At 35.7% G+C, this 12,224-nt stretch overlaps 1 protein-coding gene across 1 annotated transcript in view; it reads left to right on the top strand.

Moving 5' to 3' along the window:
- The window catches only part of MARCH5 (membrane-associated ring finger (C3HC4) 5), a 53,300-nt gene that overhangs the window by 15,800 nt on the left and 25,276 nt on the right, over positions 1–12,224 (top strand). The window contains exon 2 of the mRNA XM_010842201.1: positions 1,850–2,052. Coding sequence (XP_010840503.1) covers positions 1,850–2,052 — 203 coding nt within the window. The remainder of the gene's footprint in view (positions 1–1,849; positions 2,053–12,224) is intronic.

Genomic DNA, 12,224 nt, shown 5'->3' with positions numbered 1-12,224 from the left:
AATACATTTCATTCCATCAGCGATATACAAATGTATTTACAAAATTACCTTGGTTATGGGGAAATATATATCCTAATACCACAAATAGCTGGCCTATTTGCTCTATACTTATCAACTGAAATTTTATGAAAAAAACTAGGTTGAAACCCAGTCAAACCACAGGTAGTAGTGATGGTTGGACAGCAGTGTGAATGACTTAGTGCTACTGAATTGTAGTCTTAAAAATGGTTAAAGTATTCAGTTTTATGTTGTGTATATTTTACCATAATAAAGTTTAAAAAAATAAAGTGAAGGAGGAGACATTTCTGTTTAACCATAAGATAGCACGAGGGCCCAGACAGCTTGGCTGAGTTGAGTCAGAGGGTCAAGCATGCTCAAACAAATGCTACCCCACTCCAGTTTTGCCTAGGTAGGTCATATGAAATCTGACTGGTTTTGAAAGCTAAGTAAAAACATAATTTTGGATATTGTTAACATGTATTCAGTTCAGTTTTTTCCCCCTATTCTAAGAAGTCTTAATTGATGCATGTGATTAAAATTCATGTTGATCTACAAAGACTGGAGACTTATCTACAGTACCTGACTATATAAGTCTTTCCCACTGAGCATAGTTAAGCTAGTTGTTGTAACAGAAGCCAACTTATCTAATTAAGTGAAAAGTGCACAGTAGGTGACAAGCTTTAATTAGCAGTTGTTTTCCTCTTGTGCAGTGGTAGTAGAAGGGAGTGAATGATGTCATTGAGTTAAATTGTAATATTTGCCCTAATGGAAATAGATGTCAAAACTTGTGTTTATTGGGAGGAAAAAATAAGGAATTGCAACCTAATTCCACAAAAACAAATTAGAGTTCATAAAGTACCCTTAAGAGCAAAATGTGAAAAAGTTTAAATATTAACCATCTCAATAAAGATTCTTTTTATAATATAGGCATCCCAGACTTGAGACTTCTAGGTTTCAAATATAATAAATATAATTTAATTCCCAGAAAAAAGGAAAGCCACTCATACCTATAATGGAAACATGTAAGCCCAAATGTATCATCTTACTATCCAAAAACAATTTATCCTGATGTCTTCATCTATTCTTTCCTTTGTGCTTTTAAATTTAATCATCTTACTCTCTTATAGTCATACTTTACCAGAAAGAGAAATGACTGGGTTTTTTCTCTCTCTCAGGTGAAAATTGAATGAGACCATATGTGAAATCATTTGTGTAATACTTTTGTTCTCCAAGTTCAAGAGGTTAAGAGATTAATGTTGTTGAAATGGGAGATACACTGAATTTCACATATTCCTGTACTTACCACTCCTCAAGAATTATTAGGTCTTATAAAAGCAGCTTGAGGATTGTCTCTGCATTCTCATTAGAGAAGGTGAAAATTTTCTAGAAAGATTGAGGAAGTTATGTAAAAACAAAATTCAGAAAATACAAGACTTTGCAGAACATAAGAGAGTGAAGTCGCTCAGTCGTGTCCAACTCTTTGCGACCCCGTGGACTGTAGCCCCCCAGGTTCCTCCATCCATGGGATTCTCCAGGCAAGAGTACTGGAGTGGGTTGCCATTTCCTTCTCCAGGGGAGTCTTCCCGACCCAGGGATCCAACCCAGGTCTCCCACATTGCAGGCAGACGCTTTAACCTCTGAGCCACCAGGGAAGCCCACAAGGAAAAACAGAAAAAAGGAGAAGCTACTCTACTGGAAATGTGTTGGTTATTTTTCCCCTCAGTCTTTTAATATAGAATTAAAGGTTCTATAATATAACATAGTAGGTTCATCCCATTAAGTGGAGCTGCAGTCAAGAGGAGGCTGGAGTGTTAATGATAATATCATTGTTTTCTCTCTTAATTTACAGAAGTTGCTGGGTGTGTTTTGCCACTGATGAAGATGATAGAACAGCTGAATGGGTGAGACCGTGCAGATGCAGAGGATCTACAAAATGGGTTCACCAGGCTTGTTTACAGCGCTGGGTGGATGAAAAACAAAGAGGAAACAGTACAGCCAGAGTGGCATGTCCTCAGTGCAATGCTGAATACTTAATAGTTTTTCCAAAGTTGGGTAAGAAGATCCCTAAAACCAACACAGATATATATATATCGTGTTCTTACATTGTATGTGACTCTTTAAGATCCTAGGGTTGTCTTTAAGTAATTCATCTCTTTGCTTTTTTGTGAGTTTCTCTATTCCATTTCTGTTTTATATCTAAATGTCAGATATTTATTTGTTTTGCTAACAGTTTACCTTATCCTTAATATATTCCCAAATCTATCCATTTGTGTATTAAATGTTTTCATTTGGTTGACGGATAAAGAACTTGGATATCTAATTATGTAGATAAAATCAAGTAACACAACTATAATAAAAAGCTAAGGAGCCTCATTCTCTGGAAACCAATGGTGTGGGAGAAAGAAAACAATAGTTGTTCTAATACTTATTCTTCTTAATTTTTATATTAAGGAATAAAAGTAAGGACATTAAATATTTAATAAAATGCAGTGTTAAATTCATCTTTGGAATCCAATTTATATGGCTGTCTTTCGTGAAAACTACTTTCCTTTTTCTGTGAATTGGCTGGCAAGAAATAACCAATAGTCTTTGAGAATGAGGCTAGAGTTGAAATAAGTGTAGCAGAATGTTTAAAGGAAGCTATAACTAACACTGATATTTAGTTAGCATGTTTCAATACAGCCATGTGATTATGAACTGGTGTCATTCTCTGGTGGTTATGCCGTGCCATATAATAAGAATGTTATTAAACATTTTTAATATCATCCTTGACTGCAATCAAGAAGTGTTTGAAAGCAGTTTGGTTTTTCGGAAGGTCTGAAGGAAAAAATGACTTTGTGGAGGAATGTTTCAAGGAGAAATTGGAAATTATTAGATATGTTATTTTTTTCTAGGTGCTGTACATATTGAAATCAGACCTTTTTTTTTTTTTAATGAAGCTATATAAATGCAGATGATGAAGTGCTTTTCTAATGTGAGAAGATTAATAATAAGGGCAATCAAAATTTCCATAGTTGTCTGTATTTCTCTAACATAATGCATAGGAAGAAGTGATAGTTTTCTATGAAAGAAAAACAGTGTAGTAGAGAAAGTACCATTTTTTGGACATTTAGTATTTGTGGATCTCATTGATGGGTCTTTTAAACATCATGAAAAGCAGTTACTGCTGCAATCTTTCACCACATTGATACCTGGCTCACTGAAGTCAAAGCTACAGTTTCTTGTCCTCCTTATTAGTTCTGCTAAATCAGATAATCCCACTTTTCAACTATAGATTGTTGAATATTTCCAACAACCAAGTATAGGATGATTCAGCAGCAAGTATAGGATGATTCTTCTAGATGTTTTGGATATTCAGATGGATGAATACCAAAATTATTGCAAGAATTCTCACTGAAAACTACCTACAATGTCTGAGTTGACAAATGTATGGCACTCAGCAATGAAGTTGAATATTTCAGTTTGGAAAGTGGCACTGGGTAAATCTGTCCTTCTGGTGTTTTTCAGTTCTAGGAAATACATTTTTTTAGGTCTAGTGTGGTAACTGAATAAATTTTTCTAAGTATACTAATAATAAGACACCCGTTCATTCTACAACAAGGATAGAGCGTGGCTAGATGTCGGAAAAGTCAAACTGTGGTTAAGCTGTGTGTATCATGATTTGGTCTTTGTATTTTATCCTGAAGAATTTCAGCTATGATGGGTTCAAGCTATTCACTATACTATATGTCTCACAGAGATCTGCCACTTGAGTAAGCCACAGATAATCACAGAAAGTTTTTACTGACCTTATCGGTGTCATGGGGTGGAAATGTATATCCTTCATTTGAATAGCTTTTGGTAGCATCTTTCCTCCTGACAAGATAAAAAATCAGAGTGTTGTACTTACTTCTTTTTTCCTGACATAACATGCCAAGGATATCTGCTCAGGGGCTGCGGTTGAATATATATTCACAATTTTCTATGCAAACTTTAACAGACTCAATGGAAAATTTAAGTGTCAAACTCCAGCTGTTGCCTGTGAATGAAGCCTTGTATGAATTGACTTTCAGGTGCCATAATGTTCCTGGGTACACACGACTAGTGCTTTTGGCTATGTTGATCCTAGTGTATGTTTTCAAGTTAAGGTTCAAAGATAATTGTTGGTTATAAGAAAATCCCTTCTCTAAAGCATATTTTCATTGATAATCAGAATTAAAGTTTTATTTCATTATTTACAGTTTATATATATATGCCAAGGGTTGGTTCATACTGTGAATACTAGTGGTTTCTTATAGTCATAAAACAAAATATTTAAGAGCATACACCTATGATACTAACTGTTCTTACTCACTGAATATGACACCTATTATATAACGTCCAGTAGTGTCCTCTGATAGGAGAAGGCAGTGGCGACCCACTCCAGTACTCTTGCCTGGAAAATCCAATGGACGGAGGAGCCTGGTGGGCTGCAGTTCATGGGGTCGCTGAGTCGGACATGACTGAGCAACTTCACTGTCACTTTTCACTTTCATGCACTGGAGAAGGAAATGGCAACCCACTCCAGTGTTCTTGCCTGGAGAATCCCAGGGACGGAGGAGCCTGGTGGGCTGCCATCTATGGGGTCACGCAGAGTCGGACACAACTGAAGCGACTCAGCAGCAGCAGCAGCAGTGTCATCTGATACAGAAATATACCAGTAGATTGTTTTCTTTCTGAGCATATTTGTCATTAATTTTGCAGCTGACTGTAGTTACACTTGATTTTGTTAAAATAAGGTAAAGTTCCTTTACAGTTTTTAATCTTTGCTGTCAATGACAAAATTTGTAATGCAGGTGTCAGTTAGTTTACTAGAGTGGTTGAAAATTATTTGAAGACTTCAGTGGCTTCTTATTACTGTTTTATAATGATTTAGACCCTGTTTCAAAATGTATTGTGCTGTGATGGGAATAAGGAGGTCCCCTGCTGCTGCTACTAAGTCGCTTCAGTCGTGTCTGACTCTGTGCGACCCCATAGACGGCAGCCCACCAGGCTCCCCCATCCCTGGGATTCTCCAGGCAAGAACACTGGAGTGGGTTGCCATTTCCTTCTCCAATGCATGAAAGTGAAAAGTGAAAGTGAAGTCACTCAGTTGTGTCCGACTCTTAGCGACCCCATGGACTGCAGCCTACCAGGCTTCTCCGCCCATGAGATTTTCCAGGCAAGAGTACTGGAGTGGGGTGCCATTGCCTTCTCCGAAGGAGGTCCCCTAGTACAGACTAATAACTTGTAATTCACTGGTCACAGCCCACTCTAAGATCCTACTGTTTTCACTCTGTAAGATCATACTATTTATCATTTCGAGTCAAATATGCTTTCGTCACTTCTACTCTTCAGTGAATGCTTTTGAGGTATTTATTATTTAAATTAGAGACTTAACACACTGATAAGAACAACAACAAAGTAATATGTTTAGCCAGTGTAAACAACTCATGATGTCGAAGTTTGTTAGCTGAAACAGTCAGTCTCTTCTTAACCTTGTAAAGCATATGTGACCCTTGGAACATAACAGTTAAGAACCTAAAAGAATTTCCTTGAAAGTCATAATTAATCTTTTCAATTTATGAAATGTTTGTGATCAAAGCTTTTATCACTTTTTTTTAAAAACCAAATTGTCTGTAGTAAACCAGATGATTGCCAGGGACCACCATTCATCCCCCAAAGACACTTAGGAGACACTGGCCAAAAGAAGGAATAAGACACAAGAGAAAAGATGCAGAGAGGAAGAGCTGATGGTTAACATTCTATGAGATGGTCTTTGTGTAGCAGGTATTAAAAAAAAGAGTTTTCATATGGATTTAGCCGCAGTCTACTTGACTAGCTGGCCAAAGTCTGCATCTTTTCTGGTACTTAGTGGTGACCAGAATGGAAGGATGGTGGCAAATGTCTGTTCTTAATTGTCCATAGGGAATGTATGGTACCTGGCTATGGAAAACTTAGAGACAGTCCATCTGACTTTCACTCCTCTCATTATTCACTTTTTTCTAGTGAATTAGGACAGTTGTGTGTAACTACAGGCACTTAAAAACTACTCAAAATATGGTCTCAGAACCAGCAACATTAAAATCATCTGAGAGCTGTTAAGGATGAGAAACCTGGTGAATTCCCTGGTGATACAGTGGCTAAGACTCCATGCTCCCAATGCAGGGGGCCGGGGTTCAATCCCTGGTCAGGGAACTAGATCTCACATGCCTTATCAAAGATCCCATGTGCCACAACTAAGGCTGGTTGCAGCTAACTGAGTTAATTAAAGGAATGAAGAACATTAGCTCCACCCCTAGTTAAAATTAATAATCTGTGTTTTCATGGAATCATTAGTTTATGTGCATGTTAAAGTTAAGAAGCATAGAATTAAAACAGGAAAAGAACACCAACTGAGAAAAATTTGTCTTCTGTTAAAAATAAAATATTTCAAAAAATAATAAAATATTTATATGCAGCTTAAGACCAGATAGTTATTTTGTTTAGCTAAACAAAAAGGATCCAGGGACAGTATGTTTGTGGTGTACAGGTCTCTTCATTTGTTAAATTTATTCGTAAGTATTTCATTCATTCCTTTTTTTTTTTTAAGTAAAGGATTTTGGTGGTTTTTTTTTTTATGATTGACGTATAGTTGCTACACTACATTGTATAAGTTACAGATATACAGTATAGTGATTCATGACTTTTAAGGGTTATTCTCTATTTATAGTTATAAAATATTGGCTGTATTCCATGTTGTAGCCTTATAGGTTATTTTATACCTAGTAGTCTATACCTTACTCCCCAAATTTTGTTTTGTTAAATTTATTTCTATCATTCTTTTTGATGGTATTTTCAATGCAGTTGTTAATTTTATTTTCAGATTGCTTATTGCAAGTGTGTAGTATACAGTTGATTTTTTTATTTTTATCTCATATCCTGTAACCATGCTGTTCTCATTTAATAGTTCTAATAGTATTTTAGTGCATTGCTTAGGATTTCCTATATATAATATCATGTCATCTGTGAATAGAAACAGTTTTGCTTCATCTTTTCCAATCTAGCTGCTTTTATTTCATTCCCTTGCCTAGCTACCCTGAGCTTCCCTGGTGGCTCAGACGGTAAAGAATCCACCTGCAATGCAGGAGACCTGGGTTTGATCCCTGGGTTGGGAAGAGTCCCTGGAGGAGGGTATGGCAACCCACTCCAGTATTCTTGCCTGTTGAATCCCCATGGACAGAGGAGCATGGCAGGCTATAGTCCATGCAGTCACAAAGAGTGGGACATGACTGAGCAGCTAAGCATAGCACAGCACGGTTGCCCTGGCTGCAAACTCCAGAACAGTGTTAAATGGAAGTGGTAAGGACATCTTTATCTTATTTTTGATCTTAGAGCAAAAACAGTCTTTTACCATGAAGTATGTTATCTCTGGGTTTTTCATAGATAATTTCTATCAAATTGAAGATTTTCCCTTCTAGTTTGTTGAATGTTTTTTACCATGATAGGGTGTTATATTTTGTCAGATGTCTTTTCTGATTCTATAGAAGTGATCACGTAGTTTTTGTCCTTTATGCTACTGATATATGGTATATTGCATTAACCAGTGTTGCCTTTCGGGATAAGTTCTACTTGATATTGATGTATAATCCATTTTAGATATTGCTGGGTTTGGTTTGCTAGTATTTTGAGAATTTTTCTGTCTGTAGATACTGGTCTGTAATTTTTTTTTTTTTTCTCAGTGGTTCAAGAACTAGGTGATACTGGTCTCATAAAATGAGTTGGGAAGTGATCTTTTCTCTCATATTTTTGGGAAGGAGATTGTGAAGGATTGGTGTTAATTCTTTAAATGTTAGATGATAGTGAATCCATCTGGTCCTGACCTTTTCATTTTTTAATTTCTGTAAGGTTAATATTAATGTCCCCTCTTTCATTCATGACTTTATTTTAGGGTTTTTCTTGGTCAGTCTAGCTAAAGATTTGTTAATTTTGTTGATCTTTTCAAAGAACGAACTTACAGGTTTTTGTTTTTTTTTTCCTCTCTTTCTATTTCATTTATTTCCACTTTAGTCTTTATTATTTCTTTCTACTTGGTTTGGGTTTAATTTGATTTTCTTTTTCTAGTATCTTAAAGTATAAGGATAGATTAAGGGTTTGAGATCTTTTTTAAAACAGACCTTGCATTTTAGAACAGTTCACAGGAAAATTGAGAGGAAGGTACAAAAACACCCCATATACTCCCTGCCTCCGTACATGCATGTGTGCTCAGTCTCTTCATGTCCCAATTCTTTTGTGACGCTATGGACTGTAACCAGGCTTCTCTGTCCATGGGTTTTAGCCTCCTGCATTAATTAATGTGTTTCACCAGGGTGATACATTTCTACAACTGATAAACCTATACTGACACATTACTACCCAAAGTCTAAAGTTTACATTAGGGTTCACTCTTGGTATTGTACACTCTATGGGTGTGGACAAATATATAATGATGTGTGTCCACTATTATAGTATAATACATAGTATTTTCACTGCACTGAAAATCCATCTATTATTCATCCCATCCATCCTCTTCCCTAAACCGTGACAACCACTGGTCTTTTCATTGTTTTCATATGCCTTTTTCAGGATGTCATGTAGTTGGAATCATACGGTATGTAGCCTTAGTTTCTGTATTCCCTTTATAGTCAGATAATTCATTTCTTGTGAGCACTGAATAATATCCCACTATCTGGACATATCACAGCTTATTTTTCCATTCACCTACTGAAGGACATTTTGTTGCTTCCAGGTTTTGGCAATTACAGATAAAGCTGTAGTACACAGCTATGTACAAGTTTTTATGTGGACATATATTTTCAGCTTATTTAGGTAAATAACAGGGAGCGTAATTGCTGGATCATATGGTAAGAGTATTTTTAATTTTGTGAGAAACTACCAAATTGTATTTCAGAATGGCTGTACATTTTGCATTCTGACCAGCAATAAGTTCCTGTTTCTCTATATCCTTGTCTGCACTTATTGTTTTCCATTTTGGGGATTTTAGCCATTTATATCGTATTGTTTGAATTTGCAGTTCCCTAATGATGTAGATATTAAATGTCTTTTCATATGCTTATTAGCAGTCATATCTTCTTTGCTAAGATGTCATAATTGGTAATGTCTTTTGATCATTTTTTCCCTATTGTTGAGTTCTAAATGTTCTATCTTTTGGATAACAGTTCTTTATCAGGAATATCTTTTGCAAATATTTTTATCCCAGTCTGTAGTGTATCTTTTCATTCTCTTGACCTTTCTTGTTTTTTAATGTAGTCATTTACATCTATAAATTTCTCTAAGCAATATTTGGATTTCTTCTTTGACCTGCTGATTATTTAGGAGTGTGTGGTTTAATTTTAACATATTTGTAAATTTCCCAAATGCCGTTCTTTTATTGATTCTAATTTAATTCCATTGTGATCAAAGAACATACTTTGATATCTGTTCTTTTAAATGATTAAGGCTTGTTTTATGTTCTAGCAAGCTTTATCCTGGCAAATATTCCATGTACACTTAAGAAGAAGTGTATTCTGTTGGTGGTTGTGGTAGAGTGTGATATAAACATCTAGTTGACTCATAAATTTTTGAAATCTTCTGTTTCCTTGTTGATCTTTTACCTATTCATCATTAAAAGTGAGCTATTAAAGTCTAAGCTATTGTTGAATTGTCTGTTTCTCCAGTTCTGTCCATTTTTATTTTATTTTACACTCTATTGGTAGGTGCATAAATATTCCTAATTTGTTATGTTTTTCTGATGGACTCTCCCTTTTACTTATAAAATGTCCTTCTTTGTTTCTAGTAACAATTTTTGTCTTAAAGTTGATTTCAACTGATATCAGTGTGGCCACTTCCACTCTTTTATGTAAATTCTTAGATTACTTTCAATTTAATTTTTATTACAGCTTTGTTTTCTATTTCTGTATTTTATTGTTCTCAACTAAGCATTAATTCAAACTTCTGTGTAAAGTTGAAGATAACTAACAATACCCTCAAAAACTGGTTGTCAAATGTTAGGTGGCCGGTAAAGCTTAAAAGGAAAAGATATTCTCTAGGGATGATAGGAATGATTCCTGGGAGAAAACTTTCCTAGAGTATCTAGCAAATAAAATTAATAGTTATTACTATTTTATTTTATAATGTTTTCTTTTAATAATATTAACAGTGATATCAGTAGCTGTCACTTGCTAACAGACCCTGACTATTTGCCAGGCACTATGCTGATTGTATTAGCTCTCACAGTAGATATTGTCCTTATTCTACAGTTAAGGAAACAGACTTAGCATATTTTTTTAATGGAAGTGCATGGGTTTCTGGCACGTAAGGAGCCAGGATTTTAAATTGCTGAATTTTATGTTACTTGGAGTCAGTGAGTCAGTTATCAGGCCTTATATGGATAAGTAGTAGTTTCATATACCATAACAATAGACAGACTGGGAATTTGCATTAATTTGAGATAATGTTAATAAATTACATTTTGTATATGTAAACAAAGATTTTCTGTGATTTGATGCTATTGGAATCAAAGTATGTATTTTCCTTCCAGATAATACCTTTACATGTACCAAGATTCAAAGTAGGATATTTAATGAAAAGTCTTTTTACCATGTCCACCAACCACAATGCCACGTAAATTTCCTTCCTTGGCGGCAACCGCTGTTATAGGTCTCTGATGTTCCATTCCAAAGTGCTTCTCTTTTTCTTTCTTATCCTTTCTTCCCCTTCCTTCTCATTTCTCGTTCTCTCCCTTGTCTTTCTCTTTCTCTCACCATCCCATGCCTGCCTTCTTTTCCCCTTCCTCCCTAAACATACACACACACACACACACACACGCACGCACACAATCTATAAACATTAGGGTAGAATTAAAGAAACAAAAGCGATAGAGAAATATTCAGTGACTGGCAACTATGAAAACCATTTACATTCCTAGGTCTGAAGGTATAAGGCAGGGGATCTGTTAACAGAACTTGACAAGAGCTTTGGCTGCTCAACAGGACCTGTGCTCTTAGAGAAAGGCAGGCTGCATACAACCAAGGTGCCAAGGGGGGGAAATTGCCTTAACACTTTCACCACACTCTGATTTCCTAGCCATTCCACTCATTGTTTGAACACATGAGAAGGAAGTGGGCAAGGTTACCTAAAGGATGCAGTTTGTTTGGTCAGCTTCCCAATATACAAAGCAGGGTGGAGAAAGAGGAGGAGTAAACTTGGAGAGGCAAACAGAATATGGAGCACATGATTACATGGAGCACAACAGGTTTTAGACTAGTATACTATACGTCATGTTCTATGCTTGCTTTTTTTTTCTTAGCAATATATGGTAGATATTAGTGTATTAAGAGCTTTTATATTAGTGTTTAAAGAGCTTTTATATTAGTATATAAAGAGCTTTCTTTCTCTTTGTAGTTGTATAGTATTGTTACATAGATGTATGATTATATAACCAGGCTCCTAACGATGGACATACAGACTTTGTTGTATAATCTTTTACTACGACAAAAAGTGCTGTCATAAACAGCTGTGTAAAATAATTTTACATGTGCAAATATTTCTGTAAAATAACTTACTAGAGTGGAATAGCTGTAAGTCAAAGAGTATGTGCAGTTATAACATTAATAGATACCATCAAACTGGCTTTTGTAGAGATTATGTCTATTTAATCTTCCCAACAGTATATTGGAATGCCTGCTTTTTCATTGCCTTTGCCAACATGCTGCTATCAATATACAGAATTAATTATATCTGCTGCCTTAGCATTTATCAAAACTCAGCAGAATGTTCACTCGGGTATTTTTTAAATGATGAAATTTCATTTGCTGAGAAAGAATATATCATAAATACATATGAGGAATAATGACTAATAAACTGTCATTCATTTACCTATCCCTCAGGTTTAGAAATAAAATACCCTGGTGATTTCAACTTTTTATCATTAAGGACTGTTTTGTCTATAAGAATTTTTTTGTCTTATATATAATATAGATATGATAATATAGTTGCCCCTTGGTATCCATAGGAAGTTGGTTCCAGGACCCCTGCAGAAACCAAAATCCATGGGTGCTCAAGTCCCTTTTTAAAAAATGGCATGCTATGCTATGCTAAGTCACTTCAGTCGTGTCCTACTCTGTGCGACCCCATAGACGGCAGCCCACCAGGCTCCCCCGTCCCTGGGATTCTCCAGGCAAGAACACTGGAGTGGGTGCCATTTCCTA

Source organism: Bison bison, unplaced genomic scaffold (genome assembly GCF_000754665.1).
Source record: "Bison bison bison isolate TAMUID 2011002044 unplaced genomic scaffold, Bison_UMD1.0 scf7180017864172, whole genome shotgun sequence".
Taxonomy (NCBI): Eukaryota; Metazoa; Chordata; class Mammalia; order Artiodactyla; family Bovidae; genus Bison; species Bison bison.
Note: the sequence above shows the minus strand (reverse complement) of the source record. Positions and strands in the feature narration are given on the sequence as shown.